Source organism: Leishmania martiniquensis, chromosome 3, assembly GCF_017916325.1.
Source record: "Leishmania martiniquensis isolate LSCM1 chromosome 3, whole genome shotgun sequence".
Lineage (NCBI taxonomy): Eukaryota > Euglenozoa > Kinetoplastea > Trypanosomatida > Trypanosomatidae > Leishmania > Leishmania martiniquensis.
In genome coordinates, this window is record NC_090138.1 from 206,171 (window position 1) to 219,276 (window position 13,106).

The following is a 13,106-nucleotide window of genomic DNA, read 5'->3' on the forward strand; positions in this document are numbered from 1 at the left end:
TCATCCACTCCCCTCTGCCTCTGACGTGCATCACTGCCGTTTCTGCACACACACACAATCACACACGTGTGTCTGTCTGTGTGTGTGTGTGTATGCGCGCCACGCATGTCTGCCCCTTTCTATCGCCCATAGCACTGAACGGACGTGTATGTACGCGCACGCGCATCACACCCAACGGAGTGCTTTCTCTGCTGCAGAGCGAATTTTTTTCTCGTATTCCAGCGATTGAGTGTGCTGCGTATACGGAGCTCTCACGCATCGCATCACACACCCCTCCCTCCCACTCTCTCGCTCTCACACACACACACACATACATCACACCACCACCACTTTTTTTCTGCTTCCCACCCTCTTCTTCCCCCCTGCTCTCAGCGTATTCGCACGCTTTCGCTAAGAGCTGTTTGTGCGAGTGCGTGTGTGTGAGTGCATTTTATTTCACCTGCTCCCTCTGCTGTCTCACTGGCCAACGCACCACCCACTCCCCCACAGCGCGCCGCCTTACTTTGTGGCACGGGGCGTCAGGCACAGTGAGACCCCTCCCCCTCCCCCTCTCTTACGATAGCAACCCGGGGTCGCACCGCCACACCTTTTTTTCTGGCACGCACGCACTCGCCATTCCGTGAGCCTCCCCACGCCCACCCCACACCGGCACAAACGCACACACACTCCCGCCCACGTTCGCCTCACTCCGTCCTTCACCCCCCCGGCCCGAACATGTCCAGTGACTTCGAGACCCTCTCCTGTAACGTCGAGAGCAGCGAGGGCCGGCGGGGATGCAGCATCAGCAGCGACTTCGACACCCTGGATGACCTTGTCGCCGAGCAAGATGCGCAGCTGCTGCGTCGGCTCTCGATTCGCAGCGCGGCTCCCCGTGCAGGTGATCGTCACGCGCCGTCTCGTGACCCCTCCGGTATACACTCGACTCGGCGTGCGTCGGCTATGTACGGCGGCCGCAACTATGGCGTGGCGGGTGAGGTCGCCCCGACGACACCAGCGGTACGCGGCAGCCTTTACAGACAGCACGGCGAAGCGGAATATGGCCGACACCCCGCCGCTGCGCAAAGAGGCGCAGCGGCGACTGGTGGACTTCACGCCGACGCGGATGTGTGGTGTGGCGATGACGGTGGTGGGATGCACCCGTGCACGAAAGGCCCCACCGGCTGCGGCGACCCGCCTGCCGCAGTGGTGGCCTCGCGCAACTCAGAGACCGCATCACGGGCAAGAGCGGCTGCCGCGCATGCCTCAGGGTCCCGAGACGGAGAGCCGGGGTGGGCCACCCAGAGACAGGCGACATGTCCGCCAGACTCCGGCACCCACACACCCGTCACAAGCGCCGCAGGAATCGTGGCCTCGGCCGCTGCTCGTGGCACGCACACCTCGCATAACGGCCACGACTGCGAGGATGACGGCGGAGTGGAGCAGGAGCAGGATGGAGTCCTCGGCAACGGCCACGAGGTGCTGCATGGACGGCGCGCGCATGACGTGCGGACATCAGCCGTGGCCTCACGACCGCCGCCCTCGGCCGCCCCGCCCCGCCGCCGTGCGCAAGACTTCGACGGCTTCTACAACACGGGCTTGTTGCTCGAGGAAGACGATGACGACGAGGGAGTGGAGCGTGGGCTCAGTCGCTGCCACGATCGCGCGTTTGAAAGCGCGGCTGTACTACCTTCGTCCGCAGTGTCCGGCACGAGTCCGCTGAACACGCACAGGCCATATGGACAGCGCGGCATCGATGCCCCTCCCACTCCGCCGTGTTCGGAGGCATCGACTACGGCGTCATATCCCCATGCCGGCGGGCACACCCTTGATGCAGCCTCGCCCACGCCTGCCAACGCATCGACGGCTCACGTGCCGCGCTCTTGGTCGCTTGCGTCTCGGCGGAAGGCGGCTGGCGACCAGCTGTGTCGGCTAGCCTTGGCACTGCCCAATATGACGGCGGTCCACTGGCTCTCGCTGGTCATCACTCTTCTTGTTCCGGTAAACCTCCTGTGCCTTGATGTGATGGCGCTTGGGTGGATACGGCGGCGCGTGGACGTAAGCTACGGCGGGGCCTCGGCGCCGCCGTCACCGGACCGATCCACCGTACCTACTCCGTCGCGCATGGGTATCTGCAGCGGTGCAGGGGCCTCAACGAGGGCGGCAGCAGCGTCGCCGTCGTGCGCGAACGGCTCCAGCTTCGCGTCCCGCGTGGACGCCGCCACCGACCTCTCCACCTCCGGCAGCGGCAGAAGCACTCGCGGCACTGCCAGCGCCGGCGACTCGGGAAGGGCCGGCACACCGAGGGCCTCCTCCCCGTCCAGTCACACTGTGCCGACCCTCTGCAGCGTCATTCTGTGGCTTCTGGCCCCGAACGGCCTCCTCTGCAGACTGTTCATCTACCGCCTCCGGCGACCGGGTAGACAGCCACCCAATGGCGACAAGGAGGCACAGGATGAGTTGGTGGAGGGCCCATCGCCATCAGCCACGGCAAGCGCCTCACCGACCACGAGCGTCCCGACGCGCCGAGCAGCTGCAGCGAGCACCGATGAGTATCGCCACTTGAAAGCAGAGTGGCAGGCGTGCTGCGACGCCTACGAGCGTGTGCGTCGGCTGGCACCGCAGCTGGAGGTGATCGAAGTCTTTCTTCGGTACGCATGCCTGTGGCTTATGGTGCACGCCGCCCTGCCCTGCGCGACGGCGGCGAGTGAGTGGACGGACGCGTGGCTGCTGAAGGCGCCGGTGCCTGATGAAGAGGACGCTGCGCCGGCGCAGAGTGGCAGCGGCTGGCGCGCCGCGATCGACGCCACTGCCCCCGTATCGCCGCGCCGTGCTGCGGACGCTTTGGCGTGTGACTAAGAGGCGGAGAGGGCAAGTGAGGGCGGCAAATCTCCACATGGACACGTCATCTTCTCGTCACTCATCCTCAGAGAGAGAGAGCAGAAAGAGAGGTGGCGTGCGCGGCGCGGTGTGTGCGCAGAGTGCACAAATACCCACACACGCACACACGTCAAGCACATGCCGGATCGACAGCTTCGATGTACCCTCTCTCTCTCCCTCTTTCGCGGCGCACCATTTCCGACCGCAGCCCGCCGACATTCCTTTTTGGGGGGGATCTCCGTGTAGGCGATCCGCCTCACCGTCCCTCGAAGTGCGTGTGTGTGTGTGTGTGTGTATGCGATGAGCCTCAACTCCGCAACCACCGCCACTCCACCCCTCCCCCCTATCGGTGTTCGTCGTCTCCACACATCCCTCCTACCCGTGCTGTTGCTGCTGCTGTTGTTGCCGTTGTTGCGGGCCTCGCTCTCTCCCACGTGCCCTCCTCTCCCTTCTCTGCGGCATCGCGCACAGACACACACACACACACGCACACGCCGCAGCTCCCCTACCTGCCAGCCAGCCACACCCCTGCCACCTACCTATCCCTCTCTGTCTGTCTGTCTGTGTCTGTGGGTGTGTGTGTGTGCACGCGCGTTTTACTTCTGTTGCTGTAACCCTTTCTCCCCCTCTCGAGCACCGACATTACCTCTTCTCTCAGGAAGCCGTCATACCCCTCCCCTCCCCTCCTCTCCCCATCTCGCGTCACTGTCTAACCTTCTGATCGAAAGACTTCACCAAGGATAGTGCGGCGCAGCGCGTCACACTCGCACGTACATATATGTTTCTCTGTATGTCTGTGGGCGTGCGTTAGTGTGTCGCTTCTTCGGCTCCCTTTTTTTTCGGTCCGCACCGCAGTGGCCCTTGAGGAGCGCCCCACCCCCATCAATGGAGGTCGTCACGTCCTGCTCTCGCCCTCCGCCCTTCGCTCGCTCTCCTCTCTCTCTGCCTCAATACATTTCCCCCCCTCCTCCCCCTCTTGGCGGCCGCGAGGCCCTCTTCCCTGCCTGTGCGAAGCTCTTGTAGGCCTCACCCACACCTCGCAGGCCGATGTGCACTAGCCACGCGCGTGCTCCACATATACGGCACCATGGCCACAGCTCTCGCTCCCCGTGGAGGGCAGGCGGAGCAGCACACAGTCGATGAGCGGTGGCTACAGCGTCGCTGCCTCACTACGTATCTCCAGACGCTACAGGCAGCACCTTGCCTTGAGGCCGCCACCTCGCACCACGACGCCTCCAGCCCGCGTAGTCGCGTGCACCGGCAGGCGATCAGGCTCAAGGCTCGAGGTGCGAGCCGAATGGGCAGCAAGAGCTGCTACGCGCTGGGATGGCTGATGTGCAGCCACACGCGCACAGCGGCCCGGCGCCACGTGAGCCCTCGAAAGGCTTCGGCTGGCAGGCGGTGGTGCGCCGGATGCTCTCTACGACTGCGCAACGAGCAAGAACGATGACGCGGATCGTGCGCCTTGCGGCGCCACTGCTCCACTGTGCACGGGTGGGGCACGAGCAGGCGACGCTGCCCTGCACGCCGCTCTCCCATGCCGGTACTTGGGACAGTTCACACCTGAGGGGCCTGAGTCATCCGCTACAGCGGATACCAGCGGGGCGCAAGCCCTTGTCGCGGCTGGGAGGCACGATCACTCAGGACGGGGCACGCTTCACAGGGCACGGCCGCTGCCGAAGAGTACCAGCCGGTGTCCCGGTACGGCCGAGAGGCATCCCACACGCTCAGCGTCGGCCCTCCTCCCCCTCCCCCGAGAAAAGAAGTCGCACCGCCGGCGCAGCGGTGTGCCGCGCACCCTCCGCTCCCTCGCAGAGAACATGACGCCGCACACTTTTCGCTTGAGTCGGTGCTAAGCGCGAGTGGAGGCCCGCGGCCCCGCTCAACCGCTCGCGCCCTCACCCTCCAGGCCGGGTCGACCAGAGCACCCAGTCATGCTGGCGGAGCGGACGGACGCGACGGCTCACCGGATGTGGGAGCCGTCGACGCTGGGGCAGCGCGACTCCGTCATGCGCCGCTTCCACGAGTCGGCGGAGACGTGGAACCTTCCGCTACAGACACAGGCGGGGCGATATGGCGATGGGGGGCTGGACTGGTAAAGAGACGTGTTCGAGGCGGGACCTCCGCCAACGGCCGCGTGCGCGTCGACTGCCGAACCAGCGGCCGAAAGTAAATCGCCAAGCGACCCGCAATGCTCCCCCGACCCCTCATGTGCGTCGGTGCACGACTGTCACTCTCCCTCCCCCCCTGCACACGCAGACACCTCCTGTGCGTGGCCGCGGGATGTCGTTCGCCGCCCTCGCCTTGTGGAGGGCCATCGTTCCGCATCCTTACCTCGTTGAGGTGTTGCCTGCGACGCGTCTGAATAAGTTTGTGGCCGTCATCTCCACGAGCGCACCCCCACCCACGTTTTTCTTTCCCCCGTCCGCGCTTCTTCCTACACGCGTCACCGCCGAACTCACCAGCACTCCGTGTCGCGAGGGCGAAAGCCCCCCTCCCACGCACGCGTGCACGACTGCAAGGCCTCCTCCTCCCCACCCCACCCCACCCCGCCGCCGCCCTGCTGTCCTCTCTCCGTTTCTTTATCGATTCCGCAGCCTCTTTGAAAGTGTGAGCGCCCCCCCGCCCCTCATTTACATGCCGTACCACAGACGTATCCACTCACAAGCCATGAGAGGAGATGGCTACGGCGCACGGCGGGCCTGAGGTGCTCGCGCTCCGGGCGTGGTCGCGCCTGCCTGACGCAACGCAACCCCAGAAGGGAGAGGTGCTCGTGCGCAGCACCTACGCTGACGATGGACTTCATCGACGCCAGCACCCTTAGTGGCTCTTCCGGAGAAGCTAATGATGATGCCGTACGCTGTGGGCCAGTACAGCGCGGGGTCGGTCGTCAAGGTGGGCCCCGGCGGTCCGGTGATGTGGCTCGCAAAGCGTGTCGCCTACTCTGGTGGCGTCGGATGCAGCGGCAGTTGCGCTGCTTTCACAGCGATTCAGGCGTCTGAGCTGCGCAAGGTGCCGAATGCGGAGGTGGCAGCCGTGATTGGGCGAAGGTCTGACGGCGTACTACCTCGTAGACTCCAGCTACCCCTGCGGCCGGGGCTCGACGCCGTTGGTGCTCGCGTGATTGGCGTCGGCGGCGCGGCGTACCATAGTGTTGGCAAGGCCACGTTTTCCGGCAAGCCTATCGTTACAGCTGTGGCACGTACGGGGCAGCGTGCACCAGCAGCGACCGACGCTGGCCGATATTATCCGTCCTCCTATAGAGAGGAAGCGGCTTGCAGGCGCACAAGACGACAGGCAAGCTGCTAACTGCGTTGGCCAAGAAAAGGTGCAGATGCGCTGTGCGTCCGCGTCTGTGTGTGTGTTCGAGACCACGACGTGTACGCCCCACCCACCCCTTCCCTCGACCCCTCGGGCAGTTTTTGGATGAGCAGAAAATCTGGCAGTCGCCCACGCACCCTGTGCAACGCGTTCGCCTCTCTCCCTCCCTCCCTCTCTCTGAGAGGTGCGCCTCAGCGGTTCGGTTAGTCGGAGCCCCTTATCATCTTCCTCCGGCCTCGGTCGTCGTCGTGCGCACCCCTCCCCCTCCATCGCGCGCGGCGGCCCTTCGAATGCGCATACAGGGAGCTGCGCAGTTCCGCATGGGGCCGTACAAAAGGCGCCTGTGCATCCCACTCCACCCTTCTCCCTTAGGGTGTTGCCTCTGCTTACCTCGCGCACTTCCCCCACCCGCCCCCTCCCCTCCTCTCCCTCTCTGTCTCCGCTGCGTAGGCGCTGTGTTGCAGTGATCCGACACGCGCGCACACCTCCCCGCGTCTCCCCCCTCCGCCTCCCCATTTTCACACCGCCTCTCTTTCCCCGCACACGCATACCGGTGCTGACGGCACTCCTGCGCTCGAAGGAGGCCAGTCGACTCTGCCGGACGCTTGCGAGGACATCCGCGAAGTCCACTGCGACTAGCCATGAAGCTGCTGAAGTTCGTGAACAGCGACGCTCCGCACACACTGGCGGATGTGCAGCTGCGCAACCAGCGCCTCTGGTTCCCCGGCAAGCGCGGCGACGCGGCGGCGAAGAGTTGGGTCATCGATTCTGCGTCCTCCACGTCACTCTCCGGCGGCTACTGGCTCCTGGACGACAACAACAACCCCATTTGCGAGATCACCAACGTGCTGCTCGCAGTGCCCGAGACGGCGGCGAACGCTGCTGGCAGCAGTAGCGGCCTTTTCTCTCTGCGCGGGGTGACCGACAGCGACGTTGATGGCGTCGACTTCCGCAGCAAGATGGGGCGGCAGATGGAGCGAGAGCGCGCGACGTACGGCGCCACCTCGAAGACGGCGAGCAAGTCCGCACGGACGATGATGAACGCGGAGGAGGTGACGGAGAAGAGGCAAGAGCGCATGAAGCGCGAGCGCGAGGCTGTGGCCGAGGCGATCGAGAACGACGACGCCTCCGCGCTGAAGCCGCGAGGGAAGGAGCGAAAGCGCTCAAAGAAATAGCGATGGTGGGGAAGGGACGCCTGCCATGAAATGCATTGGCGAGAAACGGACGCACAGACACACACGCACACTTATCCGCCATCGTCGCCCGCCACCAACTTCTTCGTAAGATGCGAAGGAATCGCGAGGATCGTCTCTGTCTGTCTGTCCCGATAATGAATGGGAGGCGGTATAGGGGGAAGGAGGAAGGGGGAAGGGCTGTGCCCATGGCACCTTCACATCACCGCGCGGATTCCTAAAGAAAAAAAAACGCTTACAAAAAGGTCTCACCATCGCCCACCAGCGCTGCGACAGGACCGAGTAAAAAGCTGAAGATGATACGGAGAGGTGCTCATGAGGTCGATGCCATCGCCGGTGCGCTGCGGCCGTCCTCTTCACGCACGCAGGGGGGAGGACGAGAGAGCGGTGGGAGAGATGGATGACCAGGCGTCCGTGGGCCAGAGAGTCGAAGGGGGGAGAAGAAGGGCCCAGGCAGAGGGTGACGCCTTCGTCGAAGTCTGTGGCTCACCCTCTTCCCTCCTCTCCTCCACGCACGCATGCACGCGAGCCCACGCGCCACCCTCCCTCCCCTCATCCGCGGCGCCAACACTTTTCCCCTCCCATGCCTCTTCTATTCGCGCCGCGTGCCTGCGGTTGCGGGTGCGCCATACCCATCTGCCACGAGTGCGACGCTCCACACGGAAGGAGAGCTTCATCAACACCGAAGCACGCACACACACACCACACACACACACAATTCGCCCTCATAGACTATCCGCGCCACTCCCCATCACGGCAGCTGTGCTGCAGGGGTCAGCAAAGAGAGCGAACGAGCAAGTGAAGCGCATGCCCCGGTGCGTCGATCGGCGTAGATTCCTGCGTGGAGTGCGGCGCGTCAACACAGCTCACTTCCGCGCACGCGTAGAGGGCACAGAGTCGGTCTGCCGCACGCAGAGACAGAGGCAGAGAGAGAAAGAGAGAGCGAGCGCGCACGTCTTCCAGAGACGCGCATACGGGCGTCGGTGAGTGTCGCCCCCACGCCCCCGCCATCCCCTTTTTCTTGCAGGATGCACCGAGTCGGCCCCTATCAGATTCCATTTCCCTACGCTCCGTATGCGCTGCAGGAGCATGCCATGACAGCCATCCGCGACCATCTTGAGCAGCGCTGTGCATGCGAGCACGCAGAGAACACGCGCGAGCGAGGCCCATCGAGCAGTGCCGCATCAGCCGCCGTGTCGTCGGCTTCGCCGGCGTCTCACTCCGCCATCGGTACCCGAGACGTCCTAGCTCGCGTAGTGGTGCTCGAGTCACCGACCGGCACCGGCAAGTCACAGATGCTGCTGAACAGCGTTCTCTCGTACCTGTTCGACCCTGTCGAGAAGGCTACAGATGTGGACAAGATGGCAAGCGCGGGCAGCGGCATTCGCCTGCACCAACCGTCAGCGATAGCGTCTGCAACCGCGCCCGAGTCGGAGAAGGCCGCCATGGTCCATCCTCGGTCCCCGCCGACCCTCGAAGAAGTACTCCGTCAACGACGGCTAGAGGAAGCGATGCTGCAGGCGCGTCAAGAAGGGCGTCAACGCGTTCGCGCCCATCGGCGGCAAATCCGGCAGGCTCGCACTCTCATGCGTCTTCAGCAGCCGCTGTCCAACAGCGACGATCGCCAATTTCTTCTCACCCAAGACCCTCTCGCGTGGTATGCCGAGCAGCCCGCCATGATGATGGGGCTCCATGAAGGGCACGCTGGAGGCCTGTACAGCGCGAGCTTGCTTACCACATCGTCATCGTCGTCGTCGTCATCCTCGTCTGCGAGTGACGACGACGACGATGACGCAGAGGCCCGCATGGAGACGGCGCTCTCAGCGATTATTCCTCTGCGCAAGCCGAAGGTGTACTTTGCGAGCCGTACCCACACACAGCTGCAGCAGCTGATGGAGGACCTGCAGCGCACCGCCTTTGCCCAGCTGCCGCTGCGCCCGCGGCGGCGAACGATTGAGCCGCTGGAAGGCGCGGGTGTGCGATCAACGGGAGAGGAAGTCGGCGCTGGCAGCCGAAGCGGCCGTGATGCCTCTTCCAACTCCTTGGACTCCCTTCTGCCAGCGTGCCCTCCAGCGGCGGCGCCATCAGCAAGGCCCTCACCTCAGCAGCAGCAGCAGCTCCGCCGTCTAACCGCCGTGCACGTTGCTGGCAGACAGCACCTGTGCTTGAACGCTGACCTTCGTCGCAAGGCTGGTGGCAACAGCGATCGCCTGAACTGCTACTGCCGCGAGGCCATGCGCTTCGAGCGGTCGAAGCAGGGACGGCAGTACCGGCGCCAGCAGCAAGGGCGTTCGCAACAACAGCCACGCCGCCTCGCCGGCAGCCACGCCGTAGGCGACATGGAAGATGTCACGGACGAGCAACAGCCGGAAGATGACAAGGGATGCGTGTACTGTGTCGAGTCACATCTTCGCTCCTTGATGGAGCACCTTCGTGATGAGCAGCAGCGTGCGGATGCGGCTGCAGGTCCCGCCGACACCCCGAGAGGCTGTGGGAGTGCCTCCGGCAGCAGTGGCCCGCCCTCTTCCGTCTACACCATGGAACGCCTTCGGCGATTGGGGGTGGAGCTGCAGGCGTGTCCGTACATCGCCACGCGCCTCCTCCTGCGGGGGGCTGACGTGGCCTTCATCCCCTACGGTCACGTCCTTGACGAGGGTCAGCGAGCCGTCCTTCTCGGCGGCGCGGCAACAAATCCGGCGACGGCCGCAGAGGCGGCAGACTTTGGACTACCAGGCGACGCCTGCCCGGTGACGGAGGCCGGCGAAGGTAGCGAGGGCGGAGGTATCCAAGGCAACGTCGTACCGAGCAGCAACCCGTCTCTCAGCGGCGTTCTCTATCATCGGCGTCAGCGCGTGACAGCCACGGCGGCCTTCCGGCGACGACTGGGGCGGCAGGAACGGCAGCAGCGCGACGACCCCCTCCACCCAGGAGCGGAGGCCATTCAGACTCGCGATCCCCCTGCAAGCGGGGGAGAGGAGGCGGAGGATGCGCTGTGGCTCGCTATGGCGCGTAGCGCCCCGCCCTCCTTTCGCGGGGACATTCTCGTCTTTGACGAGGCGCACAACATCGCCGACCACTGCCGCTCGGCCAGCAGTGTCGCCATAACCCCTTCTCAGCTGCAGATCGCGCGACGACTCGTTGAGATGTATCTGCAGCGGTACGCGTCACGACTGCTGACGCGCCATAAGCAGCGGCTGCGAGAGCTCACGCTGTTTCTAAGGAATCTGTTGAGCTTCTGCGAGCGCGTGGGGCCTGCCGTCGTCCTCGGCGAGGTCGCAGACGGAAACGTCGAACACGGCCACGACAACGCCGCGCCATCAATCTCGGCGCCGCACCCCCAGCCATCGTCGATAGCTGGAGCAGCCACCATGCGCACCCGCGTCTTATCCTTCCACCAGTTTCTCTTCGATGCCGGCATCGACAGCGTCGATGTATACGCGTTCCTCAGTCTTCTTGCCGACTCGCAGCTGCTCATAAAGCTGCAGGGGTTCGCATCCCACGTTTTGGATGCGGAGCTGCGGCAGAAAGATGAGGTGCGGATGGAGGAGGCAGTGGCAGCGGCGGCGGCGAGTGCGATGTCGATCAGCAGGGGCGCGGGCAAGAGCACATCCTCAGCGGTGGGCGTAAAGCGGCCGCGCAGCAGCGGCATCGCTGCGGGCGCCAGCGATGCGAGAAGCGAAGCACAGCGGCAGCTCCGCGTCTTGGCGTCTCGTGGCCTTCGCGGCGGTCACGAGAAGGCTGCGGAGGAGGAGCTCCTACCTCGTCCGCTGTCTCTCGTCGAACTCATCTCGCAGCAGCTGCAGCCCACCGGTTCCATGGCGGCGGGGGCGGCCAGCTATACCGTCGCAGTCGCCCCCCCTGACCCCGCACAGCTGCGCGCATTGGCCGCTGAAGCGCTGCAGCGCGTCGAGCGACTCCTCTGTGTCCTGTACGTCTCCGACGCTACCTCGACAAGGGTTCTATGGACGCCGTCACCCGCGCCGCCGCCTTCGCCGGCATGGCACGGAGGTGCCGCCGTGCGTCCAGGTACGCTGAAGGTTATGCAGCTGGAGCCTGGCACGTACACCTTCGCCCCACTGGTCCTAGAGGCGAGGGCAGTCGTGCTGGCCGGTGGCACAATGCAGCCGCTCGCTTTCACATGCGGCCCACTGCTGCCAGCGCAGCCGATGACGGGAGGCGACTCCACTGGTGGTCGGGCAGCCGCGAATGTGACGGACGACGGTGCAAAAGTGGCGGGCGCGGAAGGAGACGGCAGCAGCGACGGCCACGTCAGCACCATCGACGCGCCTCGTCCGCATCCCTTTCACCTCATCTCCGAGGGCCACGTCGTACCATCGGCGTCGGTGCAAGTGTGGGCCCTCGGTACCGGGCCAAGCGGACTTCGGATGGAGCTCAGCCACCAAGCGCTCGCTCTGAGCAGCGATGCCAACCGCGGCGTCGGCCCACACGCTCATCGCGTGCTGGTGGAGGTCGGGTGCACGCTGCTAAACCTCGCCCGAGTGCTTCCGCCGGCCGGTGCCATATGCTTCTTCACCTCGTATGACGTCATGGACGCCGTCGTGGCGGTGCTGGAGGGCACCGGCTACTACGCTCAGATCAACGAGGTTAAACGCATCTTCACAGAGACGCGCAACGGCGGTCGCGGCGGCGGCGGTGGTGGTGGAGGGGGACAGGCCACTGCTGGCAGGCCAGATGGTGGTCGCGGGGCGGACGTCGCACAACTCTTGCGTGAGTACGAGGAGTGGATCAGCGGTGAACTGGACAGTCACGGCGATGTCGCGCGCACGCTGGAGCCGTCGTCGGCCACGGCCACCGCTCTTTGCCCCGATGCCGCCGCCGCTGCGGTGAGGCCGCGGCGGCCTCGCCGCGGCGCCTTCCTGTTTGCGGTAATGGGCGGACGCCTTTCAGAGGGGATCAACTTCGCCGACGACCTCGGCCGCGCCGTCGTTGTTCTCGGTATGCCGTACGCGAACCCCACCGACGTGGAGCTGCAGATGAACCTCAAGCACATTGTCACGACGCGACTCACGGCGAACGTGAGCTCGCATCGCCGAGGCATTTCTGGGCCAGCGGGGTCAGTATGGAGCCCCTCCCTCTCCTCGTCGTCTCCTTTCACGGGCGCAGAGGAGTGGGGGTTGTACATGGACGGCATGATGCGCACCGTCAACCAGTGCATCGGTCGCTGCATCCGCCACGCCGGCGACTACGCGGCGATCATCCTTCTCGACGCCCGGTACACGGAGCGGCAGGATATTCGCCGCCGCGTCTCTGCGTGGCTGCAGCCGTCCATGCGCGTGGCGCAGACGTTCGGCCAGTGCTTCAGCGGTGTCCGCGAGTTTTTTGTGGGGCGGCAGTCCAAAGTGTAAGCGGAAGTCTGCCTCCCAGGAAGGCACGACACACGTACACACACACACACGTGAAGTCGATGGATCCTGCGGGGGGCAGCAGCAGCACCGGTATTCGCACCCGCTACAGCGTCTGCAGGGCGCGCCGGTGCGGGTCTCGCAATCTGGCAACGTCTTCGGCAAAAAAAAAGGGTGGTGGTGGGAGGAGGTAGTGGTAAGGACGTGACGATAGGGAAATATGTTTGAGCGAAAAATCTCTCAGCGCGCGGGTCTGTCTGTGTGTGTGTGTGTCTGTGTGTGATGTGTGTGCACGTGAAGAGCGGAGGAGGTCAGCACCGCCGCCCCTGATGACCCCTTCCCTCCCCCATTCCCACTCTCCTCCTCCTCTGCC

At 64.7% G+C, this 13,106-nt stretch overlaps 4 protein-coding genes across 4 annotated transcripts; all 4 read left to right on the top strand.

Moving 5' to 3' along the window:
* Positions 1 to 714: 714 nt before the first annotated feature.
* On the top strand, positions 715 to 2,835 carry LSCM1_08096 (uncharacterized protein; the record flags this gene model as incomplete). The annotated part of the gene is made up of 1 exon (XM_067325437.1): positions 715 to 2,835. The coding sequence occupies one exon, from the start codon at positions 715 to 717 to the stop codon at positions 2,833 to 2,835; it is 2,121 nt and encodes a 706-aa protein (XP_067181542.1).
* Positions 2,836 to 4,302: 1,467 nt separating this feature from the next.
* LSCM1_08097 (uncharacterized protein) lies at positions 4,303 to 4,680 on the top strand (the record flags this gene model as incomplete). The annotated part of the gene is made up of 1 exon (XM_067325438.1): positions 4,303 to 4,680. One exon carries the CDS (start codon positions 4,303 to 4,305, stop codon positions 4,678 to 4,680), a length of 378 nt encoding a protein of 125 aa, XP_067181543.1.
* A 2,138-nt stretch (positions 4,681 to 6,818) lies between these two features.
* Positions 6,819 to 7,352, top strand: LSCM1_08098 (uncharacterized protein; the record flags this gene model as incomplete). Its single annotated transcript, XM_067325439.1, has 1 exon — positions 6,819 to 7,352. The coding sequence occupies one exon, from the start codon at positions 6,819 to 6,821 to the stop codon at positions 7,350 to 7,352; it is 534 nt and encodes a 177-aa protein (XP_067181544.1).
* A 1,046-nt stretch (positions 7,353 to 8,398) lies between these two features.
* LSCM1_08099 (uncharacterized protein) lies at positions 8,399 to 12,736 on the top strand (the record flags this gene model as incomplete). Its single annotated transcript, XM_067325440.1, has 1 exon — positions 8,399 to 12,736. The coding sequence occupies one exon, from the start codon at positions 8,399 to 8,401 to the stop codon at positions 12,734 to 12,736; it is 4,338 nt and encodes a 1,445-aa protein (XP_067181545.1).
* Positions 12,737 to 13,106: the final 370 nt, after the last annotated feature.